Source organism: Vicugna pacos, chromosome 17 (genome assembly GCF_048564905.1).
Source record: "Vicugna pacos chromosome 17, VicPac4, whole genome shotgun sequence".
Lineage (NCBI taxonomy): Eukaryota > Metazoa > Chordata > Mammalia > Artiodactyla > Camelidae > Vicugna > Vicugna pacos.
Window position 1 is genome coordinate 25,747,420 of NC_133003.1, and position 19,101 is coordinate 25,766,520.

The 19,101-nt window shown below is 43.3% G+C and overlaps 1 protein-coding gene across 1 annotated transcript in view; it reads left to right on the forward strand.

Moving 5' to 3' along the window:
* CACNA2D3 (calcium voltage-gated channel auxiliary subunit alpha2delta 3) overlaps positions 1-19,101 on the forward strand; it is a 778,957-nt gene that overhangs the window by 579,639 nt on the left and 180,217 nt on the right. Inside the window, exon 16 of the mRNA XM_072941510.1 lies at positions 5,991-6,065. Coding sequence (XP_072797611.1) covers positions 5,991-6,065 — 75 coding nt within the window. The remainder of the gene's footprint in view (positions 1-5,990; positions 6,066-19,101) is intronic.

The window sequence follows — 19,101 nt, forward strand, 5'->3', positions numbered from 1 at the left end:
CATTTGTCATTATAGAAAGTAATTGTTAAAAAATATATAAAAACAAAATAATAGTATTAAATGATTGTTTGATTCCAAGATTCTGAATTTGAGGTCTGTTCTTTCTTTTTCTTTTAGGGTAGTATAAAGAGAAATCTTAAAGATATACTAAAGGAAAACTTTATTTTCAATATAATTGGAAGGATGGAAGGAATTTAAAAAGGGCTGACTCTCACTGGTGGTTCTGGCCAGTAAGTGTAATACAGGGCTAATTTGCCACCTAAAATCATCTCACTCTACACAGTTTTTCCTAAGAAAGCTAAACAGCCCATGGAAAGATGATGGAGGGCTGAGGAGTGAGGACTGTAGGGGATTTTTCAGAATTGGGCTGTGCACCCCTGCCATCTAGGGCTCCCCTCAGCCCTGGACACCATCGCCACCAACTCCACCTGTCAGCCCAGGCTTCTCAGAGTCTCCAGAGGGTTTAGGCTCTTCCCAGTGCTTCCTGTCTGGTTCTTAGCACCTGCTTCACTCCTAGAAGAGGAAACTTCTTTGAACAAGCAAGGCATGTCTGTTCCCTCATGCTGATTGCCTTTAGGTGATCAAATTGGAAGCTGCCTTCATAATAGGAGGAAAAGAACTCTAAGCTAAAATCGGGTGTCCAGGCTCACAAAAGGTGGCCTCCTTAGCAAGAGAACTTTCCTGCTTGAGTTTATTGAGATGACAAAGGTCCTTCTTCCTACTGTCACCAGCGTCATCCACCAACAAGGTTTTTGCAGGACATCTGGTTGATCCAAACTCACATAATCACGTGCTGGAAATTGTGTAGCTCCCCAGAGATGGAAAGTCAGGGGATGAGGAAAGGATTTGAAGCCCGTAAATATAGTAGACTTTACTTTTATTGAAATCCCCAGAACTAGATGCCTAGAATTGCTGGCTCACTGTTTAAGGAAGAGCATCCCACCTTCCTTACCACTCTTAAGCCTCTTATATCACATGAGAAGATGTAGAAGCTCAAATACAGGGCTACTCTTTGATATATGTCCAGTAAATCAAGGAAACATGAACATATAGGAACTGACAATGATTACCCTATGAGTCTGTTTCTCAAAGCTTCCTCTACCAGGCAATATGCTAAGCTCTTTATAGCATTATCTTGGTTAATAATAAGTAGACACTGCTATTACAACCTTGGCTAAAGAAATGGAGGCTCAGAAAGTTTAAATATCTCACCAAGTCTCATGACCAGCAATCCATACTTTTAGCCTTTATTACCCTACAGCCATTAGGAACAATAAAGGACAATAATAGTAATAGTTTAAAATAATAGTTAAAATATTAAAAATAATATTAGTAGTTAAAATAATACAGTAAAATATTCATTGGACTTTTTACTGTATGTTTGGTACAGTACAAGTGCTTTATATATGCTATTCCCACTGAATCCATATCACACGCCCTTGAAATGGGTTCCACTTGGTCTCGTTTTTAGATGAGGATACATGAAATAACTTTCTCAACATAACTCAGCTAGTAAAAGATAAATGAAACAAAGTGTAACAAGGGAATAGAGGAAGATCAGCTACAGAAAATTAACTCAGCAATGCCTGAAATACAGGCACTTCTGTTTTATGCTTTCCCAAGGGTCTTGCTAGGAACCAGAGACCCAGGTATAACATACGTTAATCTAAGTTGTATTTCCTCTGGTTCCCACAAAGAGCTTTGGGAAAAGGTGTGTGTGGCAGACGGGGTCAGCTATAGTCAAATGAGCCTCTCTCATCCGGGAGAGGAGAGTTCCAGGGAGCAGACTGCAGATCATACCTTTCTCTCCTGATTAACGCCTTGTAAAGATGAGTCAGCTCTTGGCTCTTGGGGTTTTCCCAGAAGATAGAATCCTTTCTTTTCCCTTAGCTTTGTAGATTTTCCCACAAGCAGTCAGACTTCCTGTAATTTTTATTAAGAATTCCAGACACCCCAGCAATAATTTCCAGACACCACAGCCTCCGTTAACATAATGAGCCATTTTATAATTGGGCTCACTTCATTAGCCCAAAGTCTCTGCACTTGGAAGGAAAGCACCTCCTTCCCCGGGCTCTTGGACCTTGAGGCTCCTGGCTTCCAAAAGATTGTGCTTCAGGACAAGGGTCCCTTTGGCAGCCTCAAGTGCTGGAAGGTGTCCTGTCTGTTGTCTTATTACTCCATGGGACTGCACTTTAGAGTGGACAGGAAGACTGGTTCTATTTCAGATGAAACAAAAATTAGAGGTTTCATCGGTATATTGAGTTGTGGCCAAAAACAAATGTTGGACATTTTGTCATATACAGGCTTTAGGTTTTCTGAAAGTCATCTGCACAATGGGTTTTGAGATTTGCTCATTCTCTTCTTACATCTACATGAGGTTATATCCATATGCTACCAACAAACCAATGAAGCCTTCTGATGTTTCTCAGACTGTTCTCTGAGAAGGATTTTAACCAGATAGTTTCTGAATGTCTCGAAGACTTTTTCAGGTACAGTGTTGAGGAAGACTGAGTATGTACCTGCTCTAGGAAATCAGCTTCTCCTTTTCAGTTCAGGTTCAGTATTTACTTTAGCTCAAACTTTAAAGATGAACTAGATAATATTTGGGTAAAGTGATGAATGTCTTAAATACATGAAACCTTAATTAGAGCACCTGTCACATGCCAGATGTTATGCTAGAGACTGGAGTGTCAAAGGTGAGTGAGATAGCTCCTTCCCAACAAAGAGCCCATTTTGATGGGGGAGGCATACTGCCTTATCTAGAAAAGCAGAGGAAAGAAAGAGAACCAGCCAGGGTTGAGGGGCAGGCAGAAAAGTAAGTGTAGCATTTTCATGCATTAAGGTGAAGGTAACAATGGAAAAATTCTTGAGGAACATAATAGGAAAGACTTTTTATAGGAAATGATCGCAAGGCTGAATGTGTAGAATGGGTGAGAATTAGCTATAGGGGGAGATGGGAAAGAACAGTGCTCTTGGCAGCTGGCACCGCTGGAGTAAATGTTTAGGTGGGAGAAAAACTGCCGGGGGTTTATTATCACTGCCATGTGCCTTGAGAGGGCATGAATGGAAGGAGGCAGGTTTGGGTAATTAAGTAGGGGCCAGACCCCTGGGAGATCAGATGGATAAGCCCATGGATTTTTATCTTACACATGAAAGAGGTCTTTAGTGGGTTTTGCAGAGGGGAGCAACCGAATCAGTTACCTCTGAGTTTGATTAACATGAAGGATGACTTTGTTGAGGCCAAGCTTTGAGGCAGGAAGAGCAGGTAGGACCATTGTGGAAATCTATTACATTAAACCTACATGGATGGTAGGGTGGGGAGGCAGAGTTGAATGTGAGTGGTTTCTGGAGGAAAAATTAGTGATTACTTAGGTCAAGAAGTTGGGGGTGAAAGAGAGAAAAGAGTATAAGGATGATGCTCTAGTTTCTAACTTGGAGTCTGGGGCAGGGGTGGTGCCACCTAAGGAGAGAGAAGAGCAGGAAGAGCAGCGCTAAGGGGGTGAGCCACCATATTGGACTGAGTGAGTCCAAGGTGCCTGAGGAATGTCCAGGTAGAGATGGTCGATGCATTGTTGGATATTTGGATCTGCCACTGAGGGAGAGGCCAAGGCTGGAGCACAGATCTGGAGATCAACAGCATCTCTGTGGTTGCTGACTCATTTTTGGGGAGAGAGAGAGCTAAAGCAGATAAGGGGCAGTGAGGACAGAAACTGAGAGAAAATTAGTGCTTCTGGTGGGTGGGGTGGGGTGAGGATCCTATGAAAGGGAAGAAACCCGAGAATATGGACCTAGAAGCTGAGGAAATAGAGAGGGTCAAGGAGGAGGGGGCAGTCAGCTAATACAACTGGGAAGATTCAAGAGGGAGCTTTCTATAGGGTTTGGCAATTAGGAGGCCACGCAACAGCAGAGAAAGGAGTTCTAGTGGCATCTTTGTGGGTGAGGGGACACAGCGGAGACAGATTTTAGTAAGTTGAGCCATGAATGAGCAACAAGGGAGCAAAAATGGCAGTTAAACAATGAGTGGAAGACGTCTGGTGGGAAGGTCAGCTCAGCCTCTGCATCCCAAGGGAGGAAGCAGAGAGTTTAAGACAGCTTTATAGGATCTGCCCTCAATTCAGTTTCTTTCATTGTTTCCCTCTTTCCTCCTTATCTGCTTTCTCCTTTCCCTACTCTTCTTCCATCCCAGCTATCTTTCCATAACCACATGATATGACCTTGGCCATCATGGAAGTTATATTCTGGCAGGGAGCCAGGCATGAAACAAAGGCCTTGACTGATGCCTTGATTACTTATAGTCAACCTCACAAATAATTGATTATTAGCATTTTGATAAGTACTCCACAAGAAAAGTAGAAGGCACTAAGGGGGCATATGCACAGTCTTATCTTCTTTTGAGTATTACTTCCTACAAGCAAACCAAGAACTGAAGGAATGTACACTAGAAGGCTCTGAATATATTACTAGCCTGTAAAATATTATTTGTTTGGACATTGCCGTGAGTTTGAATTTCCAGTCAAATACCACTTTTGCCTTTAATGGAAAAAGCCAAACTCTCTGTGTCCTTTTTGACCCCTCCAGTCCATATTAAACTGGGACATAATAATGGTAATTAATGCAGTGTTGACTGTGTCTGACATTTTTCCAAGAGACAAGATGAGAGAGATGATATGCATCTCAAAGGGTAGGAAATCTCTGGTTTATCTTTCACAACATAATGAAATATACTTTTATCATTAGAATCAAGTAGAATCTTATTAAGACTTGCTGTGCAATGTAACTCCAGAAGAGAATGTCTGTTGCCCTTGACTACCACATGTATATTTGCTTTATGTAATGCAAGGAAAACTTTTAATTGCCGGTGTTAAATTCTCTGAAGTTAATTTCACATCACCTTGACGTTAAGCTAACAAGCAGACAGGGTCATTCTTGGTTTGTAAATGCTGTTGTCTGGATCATTTAATAGTATCATATTCAAGAGTATAAGCAGCGGAGTATTTTAAAGAAAAGTAACAGTGAGGTCTCCGGACTATGAAATAACTCATCAGAAAAAAATAGAGGATATTTTTCCTTCTCCCCTTTCACTGCTCTGGCAAAAATGGATTACATTTTCTTTCTTCAGAGAGAGAGATCAGTATGGGTTTTATGCCAGAGGCCATTTTAATACATGAATGATTTGTAGGTAAATTTATTGTAGCCAATGGGTGCAGTCAACTGTGTAATAGAAATATTGTCAAAAAGCCGGGATTATTATTTAAATAAGTGCAGTGTTAAATTTGATTACATACTTTTTAAAGCTAATAAAACATTTCATTGCTCTCAAACTATTTCCCATAGTCCCATTTAGTCAGAAAACATAAATTAAGTGAGGCTCTGCATAGAAAATTACCCAGGCTTTGTGTTGATGGAAGCATGCATGGGAAAGCTTGGCAGCCTCACAATTTAAAGACGAAAGGATATAAAAGGGGTTGGCAGGCTCTTATATAGGCTGGTGGGGACACTTTTATCCTTGAAGAATTATGGAAAATGACTGCCTAGGAGAGTGCATGCTTGAGGTGGCCCCTTAGGGTGTGGAATTGTAGGAACCCAAATGGGAGTCCTCTTGCCTTATCTGAGGTAAAGAGGAGACACCCAGGTTGATAAAATTGTGTTCACTCGGACATAGGGGCTTTCCAGCAACATTAACTGCTCTCTTTTTTAAAAAAATATAATTGTTTTGGTTTCAAATAAATCAAAGTTAGGCCTTTGGATGCCAACGTGGGGCTATGACATTTTAAATTGTGCTATTTGCTGAGCTTATCCTGTGACGGGTCTTCATTTCCACCAAATGTCAAGGATCAGCACCTTGCATTCATTTTAATGAAATATTGTGCTGATAAGGGTTATGAATGCCAAGTTTAAGCTGTAAATTACTAAATGTAGGGCTGCTTTCTGCTTTGTGAATTCACCAGGGAGTAAGCTAATGAAGGTTTCTTTCTCGGTGCTTCTTACAGTTAGGGATTCACGGCTATGCCTTTGCAATCACAAATAATGGATATATCCTGACGCATCCAGAACTCAGACCACTGGTAAGAGAAATACTTCTGTGTTTCTCCCTTTATGATTTTAAAATATTTTGTTCAGTTCTGCAATGATGACACTTTGCAGCAATTTTCACTTTGAATGCTCCGTTCATTATGTTGCCTCCTAAAGGTTGTTTTAATAGTTTAAAACTGGTATTTTGACACACAATATGTGAATAATGCAGGGTAACTATATTTACTATTATGCTTTTATATGTAAATCCATATGTATCTATACGTATTATGTATGTATTTATTTCATATCTGACAATATATGGAAACATTGTTAATTCTGGGCAACTTGAAACCCATCATAATAGGTACCTTTATATAACAAATGGTCTCTCATTCTTCAGCCTGAGACGCACTCACTGCAACTTACATTTGATACAACAATTAGATACGGGGTCCCTGGAAATTCATTATGATGGGATTTGCCCCCAAATTACATTGCCTAAGCCCAGTGCCTGCTGCCTGGAAGGTATTGAGCAATACCTTTTTTGTTGAATTGAAACAAGTGATATTTTCTCCATGTCCTGCCTAAACTATATCCAGTAGCATTGTTTGGTGACCTGACATGTAAACCATTTTCCTTCAGCATTGTTTTCACTCTCTCTAAAGTGAGTGGGGTTAGGCCAAATCCGGGACAGCCCAGGATATCACTGTCTACTCTGATCCCTGGGGAGAGGCTTCCTGGAGCGCTGTGTTGAGGAGGATTCTGAAGTGTAGCCAGGCTTGTTAGTTAGGAGGCCCAGGTCCACCATGGACTCTGGAGGGGCCTTGGCAGTGAGTGTACCACACGTTTGCTACCCTTGGACTAGTTGCAATGTGTTAAAAAAAAAAGGGGGGGTGCATCCCTTTGGGTTTGTGTTTAGCTACTTTCAAAGTAGATATAAAAAGTATAAAGAGTAATATAGTGAACTCTGCTTTTGAACGTTAAGAAAGTGTAGGTCGTTTCCTATAGCTACACACGCACACACACACTCACACATATCCATCCACCCCACGTATCTTTTTCCCTTTCATCAAAATTAGAAAATAGCAATGCCTGCTGTGCAAATGTTTATTGGCGAAACATCTCGGGGACCAGTTTGCTTCTCATTTGAATCATTGTTTAGAAAAAGTTCACGTTTGAGCTCCATCATCATCCAACTTTGCTCTAATTGCACTGGTATTAGTGGAGTCATGGCCACATCATGTGGATCCCATATGCATGCTTCAGGATGGGACTTAAGGTAATATTTGACTTCAACCATCTTTTTATCAAAAAAGGATTAAATTAACTGGTTTGCTAATTCCAAATGTAACTCTGAATTATTGAAAAGTCTGATTGAAAAAGCTACTAACTTTTTAAGGCTAATTAAGTCTAAAAACATATCTAAGTTTAAAAAGCTTAGCACATTACCCATTTCTAAGCCACCCAGTTGAGGCTGCCTCTTGAGAGGTGGTAGTAGTTACGTTTTTGGTGTGGTTGAGTATGGGCTCCTAGTGCTTATTTATTCCGAGTTGGAGTGGGACCAGAGTAAATAAAATAATCAAACCTGGATCTTCCCCCAGTGAATGAATTAGCTTTCTATTTATCAGCTTTTAAAGAAGGAACAAAATGGAACCAGATGTCAGAAGTCACCAAGGTACCTTCCCTCTCTCTACAGCAATGGAAATGAGCAGCTCTCATCTGCCCAGTCAACTCACAAAGTCTTTCTGTTCTCTTATATTGCCTGGTCATACAGCAAATGGTCTGTTTGCAAATAATCCATCTGATGCACCTACCAGGGCTGTAGCCACTGAGAGGTCACCTGAAAGGCTCTTAGAAAATCAGGGCAACCAGTCAACACTGATCATCTCCTGCCAGTGCAGATGCTCACAAATACAAGTCATTTCTGTTCTTCTCAGTGTTGAAACATTGTACTGAATGATTTCACTGGAAATGGTAGCTGGGGCCAAATTCCCATAAATGGGGTGGCCCAGGCAAATGCTGCATATCTCACTTGTGAGAACTCAAACCCAAACCAGATGAAGCATTCTGCAATTGATCCACGATAAGAACGTAAGGAGTGGCCAGGTCAATGGGCCATGTATCCTGTTTGTGGGCCTGTGACCCTGAGGCTATGTCATAATCAGAAGAGGTTTGGAGTGATACCCATTGAGGATTACATGAACTAACCCATCTGAGTGAGATCAGTAGTGGGTATTGACTCTGCCTTGAGTTTTGCATCTTCCTCCTGGGAAAAAGACAGCAATGTAGTATAAGGAACCCAACTTCCACAAAACACAGGTTGCCCTTGACTCTTGGTCCTGCCATATCCTAACTGTGTGACTTTGGGCAAGTTACACAGCCTCTCTGAGCATCATTTTCTTTTATAGTCCTGCCATAACCAAAGTGTATATATCACTGGTCGTCAAAGTAAATGGGATAATGCAAGCAAAGAGCCTAGTGTGATGAACCAGGCCCCAGGAAATCGTGGGGGACAGTGGTGGTTATACAGGCACCTTGTGTGTTATATTGGTTTTATTGATCTATGCTTAGGTGCTATAAAGGTTGGGAGGACCTGATGGTGGTGAATGCTTAGGAGGGATTTAAAGAACACTTTTTGATTATTTAGTTGATTCACTTTATTATGATAAATATTGGCAAGTGATCGTACACATACACGTGCACACACTTGAGTGAACGGATACAGAGTCTTCGGAATCATGTAGTCTGCACGCAATCCTGCTTTCAGTCTGACATCAATTTAGTCTGTGCAGCCTCAGCTAAGCCTGTCTGTACTTGTTCATCTGTCTCACCCCCCTCCCTCTGTCTCTCTGTCTCTGTCTCTGTCTCTGTCTCTCACACAGGCACACACACATTCTCAGTTTTCTTGGCCAACTCTGAACTAGGAGACAGGTAGACAATAGCTGAACTGTGAGGTTCTAGATGAGCCCTACTGTGTAGGAAAACAAAGTTTGTTGTTGTTGTTGTTGAAGTAGTAATAAGAGTCATACCAAAAGCTGCAGTAACTAAAGAATGACAGTTAAGTCAATCCAGGTGGAGGGAATACCCTGGCTCCAGTGCGACAAGTAGTTTGTTTCTCACTGTCTTTCACCTGAACAACCAAAGCAGAAAGCTTTGTCCCTCCTGCTCCCTCACTACAGCCACTCAGCACGGAGGAGGGGTTGGGGAGGGGAATGAATGAAGGGGTCCTCCAAAGCCACTGTTTTCATTTCCACTTACGTTGGGTCCTTCGGGAGGATATAACTGGTGAGCTTCCCTGGAAACCTGGTGTCTGCACCAGACTTAAATGTACTTGGTCAGACCCTCGTACACGGCTCAGACAGACAGCCACCAGCAGCTTCCGTGGCCAGCTCGGGTGGGGAATCCTCACTCCAACCTAGCTGGCCTTCTCCAAGCCCAGCCGTATAATCGAATCCCAGTTACAAATGGATGTTCCCCTCGGTTCTGGCCAAGGCTGCCAGATTACCACGGTGGGTGTGAATGGGAGGTTGTGGCCAGCAGGAGAGGATGGAGCAAGATCACTTAAAATAACTCATGTTCCCTCTCCCTCTTCCACTGAGATCGTTTCTGCCCCTGCAGCCAGAGGAAAGAAGTGGGTTTCTCTGAAGTACAATACCAATATTTTTCTAATTTGTCCAATAAAATTTTCCCCTTAAACTTAATATTAGCCTTGATTTTATGCAGTATTTTCTTTCATCTTGTATTATTTGGGTGTGAATCATGAAGTGTCTCCAAAAACAGCTCAGATGTAGGAGCCTTACTCAGCAGACAGGCTTTGGCTTAATTGGCAAAAGTACTCAAGTAATACTTTTCTGTTGATAGCTGAGCTCTCCAAGTTTTTCTCCAAGTGTTTCTCAGCAACTCTGTCCCTGCCACCTGCTTGTGACTTCTGGTAGACTAACTGATACAACTGATTCAACAAACATTTACCTGGTGCCCAGTGTGCTGGGTCCTATGTATTAGACTAGGGGCTGATGGAGCAATCTTCAAGTGGGCTGGGGACTGTCTCACTGGTGGGGAATAGGACAACAGCACAGCAAGAGGGATTCAAGTTAGACCTTGAGGAATGCTTTTTGAGTAGTTATTAAACATCTGGAAGTTTTTCTTGGCCCCTACCACTCTTCAACATTCAGGTTGAAAATATTTCAAGGCATAGTTACTTAGAGTTATTGTCTAGATTGATTTTTCTTACACTTTATTCCATGGCTTTGAGGGCTTTATAAATTTTTCTTACAATGTAGAGACCTAACTATGTCTCTTTTTCTCTTGTCTGACAGAGCATTGAGGGAGATAAGACTGGGAAGGGGCCACCTTTGGCATGATCTGATTTTCTTTGAGATTTGGTAATCTATGTGCCCCTCCAGTTTAGAAGGAAGGGACAGCTGAGTTGATTGCCTTCCCCACAGAGGCCTGGAATGTGGGCCTAGTCAAACCACCAAGAGAACACAAAGCAGGCTCCCTTCCAGCAGCCACAGCACGGGCAAGGCTCCACAGAGCAGCCTGGGGCAGGCAAAATCTAGGACTCATTTCCACGAAACCCATGTTGACATTTGCCAAAAGCTGTTTGCTCTGTGTCTGCAAGCCCAGAAGATGGGGAAGGATACTGGAGGGTTTCTGTTCTAGATGAAAATTTGCCAGTCATGTGGGCCACTGAGTGTAGAGGTGGACGAGATGAGAGGTAGGAATGGTAGAGAGAAATTTTCATTCATTCCTTCAACATTTGCTAGATGTCCACCATGTTCTAGGGCTGAGCAAGCTGCTTGGAGTGGTTACAGAGGCATTCCCCACCTGAAAGAACGCCAGATTGAATAGGAGGGAGAAGATTTTAAGTTGAGGATGTGTAAGTAACCACAGAGATGACTAGGGAAGATGAGTTTTTGTATGTTTGTTTATTATTGTTGTCGTTGGTCTTAGTATTTCTTTAAGCATTTGTTAATTCCTTTTTATGTGACAGACACTGTTCAATGTGTTTTACTATTGTTAAAGCTTTTAATCATCACTTAACCTAATGGCAGGCCTAGGACGCAGGTGGAAAGGCCCAGAGGCTTAAAGGAAGGGTGTGCATGAGGGCAAGCCTGGGCGGAAGGTGGGCCTAGAAGGCAGCCTGCAGTCAGGTTGTAGCCAACGAGGGGTGCCAAGCTGAGGAGCTGGGGTTCTCTGTGAGCCAGTACAGCTCCCCACATTACATGCAGGAGTCTGAGGCACCAAGTGATAAGGTGGTAAAATGGCTAGAAAGAACCAGAACCAATAGCCCCTGGATCAATTTAGATGCACTAAATTCACTCTGCTGCATGGGTTGGTTTTTCAGGAAATGGGAGGTAGAGTGGTTGGTGGATGGGAGTGACCGAGAGGCCTGGTGTCTGCAGCCACACAGATGAATAACAGGGTCATCATCGGATGATTATAGTTAGAATCTGTCTAGACCAGCACTGTCTAGTAAGAATATAATGTGAACCACAAACATGAGCTGCCTTGTAATTTAAAATTTTCTGGTATCTACATCTAAAAAGTGAAAAGAAAACAGGTGAAATATATTTTATTTAATTCATTATCCAAAATCACATTGTTTCAACATACAATCAATATAAAAAATTATTAATGAGATATTTGATATTCTTTTCATACTAATCTTGGAAAGCTGGTGTCTGTTTTACACCCACAGCACATCACAATTCTGACTAGCCACATTTCAGGAGCTCAAGAGCCACATATGACTTGAGGCTGCCCTATGGAGCGACATAAGTCTAGAGTGTCCAGATGTTTTGAACCCTTCTAGATAAACAGTACGACCTCCTCTTTCCTTAAAGTGGATTAAAACAAACTCCATCACTACCACCACTAGTCACTGTTTTACCCTGGGAGTCTATGCAAACAGTCGATGGCTACGTAATCCCCTCCATTGTGACTTCAGCCCTTCCTTTCCACACTGTAGGGAACTGTCTGGAATTCAAAGGCATCAAGTCAATGGCCAGGACAGATGGGCCCCCTGGTGTGGCCACACAGCTCTGGCTGCGGGTTCCCCCCTAAACCATGTAGATACGCTAAACCACACTGTGTGCCAGGACAGCTGGTGGGAAGCGTTACCCACTTTAGATGAGCCAGAGCTGTCAGGTTATCTAAATCAGAATACTCAGACACCAAACCGTTTGTTGTTCTGTCAAACTCCGGTTAACTCTTTAAGGAGCCCAAGTTCTGCAGATAACAGTGTCATCTTCCCATTACAGAATCTCCCACTCCCTCTGGAGTTCAATGTCATTGATATTACCACAGCCTGAATTCTGCCTGATATCACCAGCCATTCCATGTGTCACTCCTTGGCTGTTCCCGCCCCACTCTAAATATTGATTCTGATTTTGTTCTTGTGGACACCCAGATAGTTCTCTTTTCCATGCCTTTTTGCTGTTGCACATGGGTTATAGAGGCCCTGGCAGAAGGTCATTGATAACACTGAGTGACACATGGACATGCTAATAAATGTAAATATTCTTATACCATAGTCCTCTCATATTGAATGAAGTGGACACTCCTATGGACATGTGCAAATAAGTGTTAGCATTTAACTAAATAATGTACATCAAACACCAGTTTAAATGGGAACTTAAAAGGTAGGGCCACTGTTAGAATCCTTGTTGAAGTCAAGTGACTTAGCTCAAGCAATGGGCCATGTGAGGAGATCCTGTATAATTCCCACCCAAAATGTTCAACGTAAAGTTTAAATATGATCTTTATGTGATGATGGAGACCCTCAGTGATGCAAAGGCTAGCTTCCATCCCACACATCTAATAGTTTTCTTTTTTGTGTGTAATTTTTCAACCAGGAACGCCTCAATCTTTCTCCATTTCTTCTTCCCATCCACACTTTCTCAGTGCAAATGCTAAGGGTTCTTTGTAGTTCAGCAGGTGTAGGTGTGGCCTCCACCAGTGGCTTTATCTGGACTCCTCCTATGCCATCCACCCTCATGTCCTGTTGGTTCTAAAACACACCCCAAATCCATGCCCCTCTTTCTGTCACTCCTCCCAATCAGGGACTCCATTCTGTCTTTCCTGGATGACTTCAGTCTCTCTTCTGCTGAGCACCTGTGTTTACCCACCCTCTCCAGTACTGCTGACTCAGAAGTCAGAGGAGGTTTTCACATGCATCACTCAGATGATCTGGCTTCCCTTAGCATTTAGGGTAAAACCCAAACTCTGGGCCATAGCCCCAGCACCCTTGTAGATCTGGCTTCACCTCTGTGACCTGCAGGAGTTGTGTGGCTGCCGATGTTCCAGGTACACTCAGGCTTTTTTGGCTGTTCCTCAGAAACCCCAAGCTCCTTTCTGCTCTAAATCCTTGTGCCTACTCTTCCTTCTACCTGGAATCTTGTCCCTGATACACCTTTGACCAAAGGAGCCACTCCCTCCTACATCACTCAGCAAGAATCCCTTATTTTAGTTTCCTCGGTTCACTTATCACTCTTGGGAAAGGTCTGTGTGTTCAGCCTCTCCCCCACTGTCCCTTGTGAACTCCTGAGACTTTGCTGCTGCACCGAGGGGGTAGCCAGTAAATATTTATTTAATGATTGTGATGATATTTGAAGGATGCCAATGATTAAACATCTGTGTACCAATTTCCTACAATAAATGAGACGCTCAGATGCCACAGGTTCATTCATCAGACATTGATTGAGTCCTTGTTACTTCGGGTGCAGAAATGGAAGCCCATGTGATTGATCAAGCCCTCCTTTCTTTCCACCTCTGCCTCTACCCTCCTTCTGGCCTGTAAGCATTTATCAGATATTCCTCGAGTTGGGCAGTGTGCTAGCTGATGGAGACATAGAAGCAGTTAGAAGGAGCTCACTGCACAAAGCAAGAGTTCCTATCAGTGAGAGGGGACGAGAAGAGCTATGTGCTCACAGGGAAAGCACCTGCTTTTCTCCAGGGGGGTGCCCTGAGACGCTGGAGGGCTTCCCAGAGGAGATGACACGCACACCAGCTGCATCCACAGTGCACTCTGGGGGACATTTCTTCCCACTGAGTGGGGGCCCCACACACGCACCAGGATACCTATCTTCAGGCTGGACCAGGCAGGACTTCTCTCTCTGGTCTCAGAACTATGCATTCTGCTGCCCTACCCTGTCAAGGTGTAGGGATGGGGGCCTAGCATCACTTACAATCCTTTCTGTGTCTCCCAAAGGCTGGAATCCCGTATCAGTCTCCCAGCCTGCCCTCTGTTCAGGCTGCTATGAAGTGAACAAGGCTGGCCAGAAGGTGGCGCGCAGGCACCACTGTGTGCCTTGTCCCCAGGCAGAGGGCGTCCATGCCTAGCGCACATTCTCAGAACGCAGCCCAGGCGACTCTGCTTATATGCCTGGCCTGAATACATCCCGTTTAGTTTAAAAGAAAGAATTAAAGGATGCTTAGTAAGTGTATCTGCTCAGAGATGTGTGTTTTCTGAGAGAAAATAAACAAGACTGTGTGACCCCCACATAGCAGGCCTGTTCTTTTTGAAATACATCATTTGGCAAAAGAGAAAACAGAGCCTTGCATGCTTTCCTCTTGATGAAATTGTTGAGGGCAACAGTTGGAACTGCCTGGGTCTGGATACTTGAGCAGAAGCATGACAGCCCTGAGCAGGGAATGCTTCACCTCGTGAGTTGGGGGTTAAGCAGGTTAGAGGGGTGCCTGGCTTTCTGAACTGCAAACCTCAAGAACTCAACAGCCTCTTGTTCTGTGGCTGAGTGTGTGCACGGACACATAGGGCATAAATCATAGATGGGGTTTAGCGAAGAGGGTACTGGCAGTAATGATGCAACTCCCATTACTCAAGGTGTTAGGAGCCAGGCTCCATGCCTACCGCCTTTGTGTGTTTTGCCTCATTAAGTCCTCATGGCATCTTGTGTGTTAGTGCTTATTTCAGAGAGATTAACTAAAGCCTAAGCCAAGGACTGTGTCAGTCAGAAAGCAAATGTGGCTCAGTCTTTAGAGGAAAAAAAAAAAAGACAACTATGGACAGTGTCATTTTTCATAAAATTAAACCTATTCAATTGAACAAACTTCCTTAATTCTGAAGTGGTGTTATACAGTTCTTTTATAAAATGAGAATTGGGCTGGAGGACCCCCCTTGGCACCTGCAGACAGTTTTCCCCTTTGCCTCTGCCCTCTGCCCCAGTACCCCACCTGCATGGCACTCAGCAGTGGCTCCTTTGCTCTTGGCTGCGGATGGAGTTTAGCTAGTGGAAGACACACATCCAGAAGAAATGGAGGTGAGTGGGGTTCAAGTACATATTCAGCCCAGTGTCTGGGACTGGCTACACCCAACCTAAAGCGACATTAGCCTCTCGCTCACTGTGGGCTCTTGTGACTGCTCCTTCCTCTGTCCCTTCATGTGAAGTGGAAGAGAAGGTCCCCACTGCTTCTGGCTTCAGGATACTGCACCATTTCTTGTAGTTTCCTACACCCTACCCCACTGTTAACAATAGCCTCTTTATTAAATCTTTCGTAATTAGCCAGCTTGACTATGCCATGTGCTTCCTGCTGGGGCCCTGACTGATACAAAGGTAAGAATAGATGGAAAGTTTGTTTTTCTTAAGTCCTTCTTGCCAAGAAAGAAAGGAGAAAGAAGAAAGGAAAGAAGGAAAAGCAGAAGGAAAGAGGAAAAATGGAAAGGAAAGAGAGAGAGGGAGGAAGGAAAGAAGAAAGTAAGAGAAGAAGTAAATAAAGAAGGAAAAGAAAAGGGAAGAGCAAAAGGCCCCTATCAGGTCTTTTATTTATTCATTCATATTAACTAACTAACTAATTAATTAATTAATTAGTATCTCCTTGTAGTGGTAATAGAGAATGTCCATACATGCTTCTAGTACATTCTCCGTTTAGCTCCAGTGATTAAGAATTGGTGTCTGTTGCTTCCAACCAAAGTAGCCTGGCTGATACGGCCATGGAATCCCCAAGTCTGGGAGCCACTGCTAGGTGTGGCTCTGAGCCTCTCTCTCAGGGAGCTTGGTCTATACACCCTCCCTCTTTCCCACTTCCACCCCCAATACTTGCCTCTCCACCTCACCCCTTCATCCTACCTGGTTTCTTGAACAGGTCTTTGAATTTGGGCTCCATAGTACATTATGGAAATCTCTTGACACATCTGTCCCCTCACTGCACTGCAAGCAACCTGAAGACACTAAGCAGATAGTGTTTTGTTCACCCTTGTGTATCCAGGGCCTGGTAAGATACCTAGCAGAAGTGGAATAACAAAGAAACAGGAGAGAAGACTCACATATAGGAAACTGATTACACAATGATACAGAATATTATTAAGCAGCAGGGTGGAAATACTGACAAAAAGGAGAATTTATAAAAGGACCTGGTGTCTAGCTGTGGAAGGGGTGGTTGGAGAAGTCTACAAGGAGCTGGTTTGCAGCCTGTAAGCTTTAGTTCCGAGTTTGCAATCCAGTCCAGCACAACTGGGAGACACCTAGATGTGTAACTTGCTCACTCTTGTGCTGCTGGAGCCCACCTTCCCTCCCACTGTTCCTTTCCACATCTGGCATGTATTTATTGAACATTTCTCCTGTGACAGACACTCTTAGATGCTGGGGATCAAGCGATAAAATAAGACAGATGTAATTCCCCCTACATTTGGTCATGGAAAAGATATATTTTTTTAAGCTCGTAAGTAAGCAAATAAATAAAAATTATTACACATTTTGGATATGCTCTCCAAAGGAAACAAGGATCCGAGAAAACAAAAAAGTAGAGAGTTGGATGGTCAAGGAACACCCTCCTTAGGGATGACATTTAAACTGAGCTCTGTAGCGCTGAGTGGAGAAAAGAAATGGCTGTCCCGAAATAGTGGAGACTGGTTCAGGCTGAGGGAACAGTGTATGCAAAGACCCTGAGGCATGAGAAGGTTTAATATTTGGTGTCTAGAATCTGTGGGTACATTTAGGACAGACATCCAAAGGACAAGGGAAAGTGACTTGAGGGTTCATTGATAAACTCCTACTTGGGAGCATGCTTAGCGATGTATTGTTGTGAATGCCTTGCCCATGTCCCCTCCTCAGCCCTCATCTTTGCACACATTAGCCTGGCTTATAGGTGCCAGAACCCTGGCAAAGACTTTCTCTGGTTCCTGGAGTCCACTCCTCTCGGGCATGCAGCAGGCCAGATGTGCCAGGGAATTAGCATTCCCCCTACAAAGACTGGTGAGCACTCCCACCTCCCAAGTGGGCTCTCAGGAGGTACCTGCTCCACACTCTGGCCCCCGGACTCCTGCAGTGAGCCTCAGCTCCTATTGCCCACAGTGCTTGATGATGCAGCTTGGGCTGGCTGCCTGTCTGTCTCTGTCTCTGAGTCACTTTGCCATGTCCCTAAAGGGATTTTCTGGGAACCCATCCCAAGTAAAAACCTTGCCCATGAAACCTGGTCTTGGGGTCTGCTTCAGAGGGAACTCAAGCCGAGACACCAGTAGACCAATAAGTTTCTGCAAAAATTGATTTGCTCTAGGCTAAATCTTCAAATACAGTTCTGTGTGCGTACAGACCTTTGCTTTAACACTATGGCATCAGGCACATTTCCCATTCTCTTTCAGGGCGCTGCACGTGTCTTCACCTCACATCAGCCTGCTTACACTGAGAAGTACCAGGGAGTGTTAGATTTATGCTGTTAATAATTGAGAAGGCACTTTAAGGAAATTTGGTTTAGAGATAGGATTCTCTGATGCTTTATTGTTTGGCAAAAGGATTTGGTGAGGACAAAGCTTTTCTTTTCACTGGACACACTCTGACCTTTGTTTTACTAGATTAATTTCATATCTAGAGTGCCCCATCTTGGATGATGAATTAGCAATAAAAGGCTCATCAAAATGTAATTACAGGCAATGTGTTGAATAATGATCTCTTAAAAATTCCTATAGATTTGTCTGCACCTCCTTCCCCTTGTGGGGGAAATGAGCCTCAGCTGCTAGCTACTAGCCCAGGCTCAGGAATGCAAAGCCTAGCCATATCGTAAGGCTGAGATGGGAGAGCTGGCTTCTATCATTGCCCAGTGTCATCTAATTGATCAATTGCTTTTCTCCATGTGATGCACATCTTTATATAATTTAAAGGACCATCTCAACAGGGATAGGAATACACAGGAAATGGAAGCTCTAGGCAGAGTAAAACCCTCACCTCCTTCATCTGCAGCAGCCTATTGTGGGAAGAGAGTTATTAATTAAAATGTTAACTGCCCAGACAATAGCAGGCAGACCAGCATGGTGAAAGCTTTCATAGCTGTAAATTTCAGGAAAGTTTGTTCTTCCTTAAACTAGGAAAACAGAGCCATCTGCAACTTAAGAGGAGGCCAGACAGGCTGTTAGGGTGAGGCTAGGCTTCCCCAAGGAGGAGCCTGGCTTGTTTCTCTCCAGAGAGTTGGACTGGGAGAACCCTAGCCTTACCCTCAGCGTATTGAGGAGCCCTGTGAAATCTACAGCTGGGCTGACAGCAGAATATGCAAATGGTTCAATCGTGTAAATGACCTCACTCATTTGAATAACTGAAGAATTCAGTCATTTGAATGCCAGTGATGATTCCTCTGCAAGTTTACATTTTAGAAAAGACAGTGCATCTGAATCCCCATGAGAGCATTAAATTGCTATCTAATTAGCAGTCCCAAATTATATATATTTAAAAGATAATTAAAGGTTTGAAGGCTGTTGGAATAACTGGTTATACATTTAAATGAATCACTAGAAATTTGTTAGTAATGTGCGGAGTTTTCTTTTATTTTTTGCTTCCCTCTTTGAAGTTCAATAGACCCAACCTCGAGGGGTTAAGTCTGGTAGCGGTAAGATAAAGGCAGATGTTTTTAATTATTGCAACTCAAACCTCCAAATAATTATAAGCAGCTGTCATTTTTACATAATCCTAAATGATAAGATGCAAAGAATGCAAATAAAAAGGTTGAGACCATGGGCTTTTGGGCACTATCATTTAATCCTCACCACACCCCTGAAGTGACTGTTGCCCTTCACTGAGGAGGTGCCCAAACCATTATGTTCTTCACTCAACTTTCATAATCATGGGACAGGCCACGTGT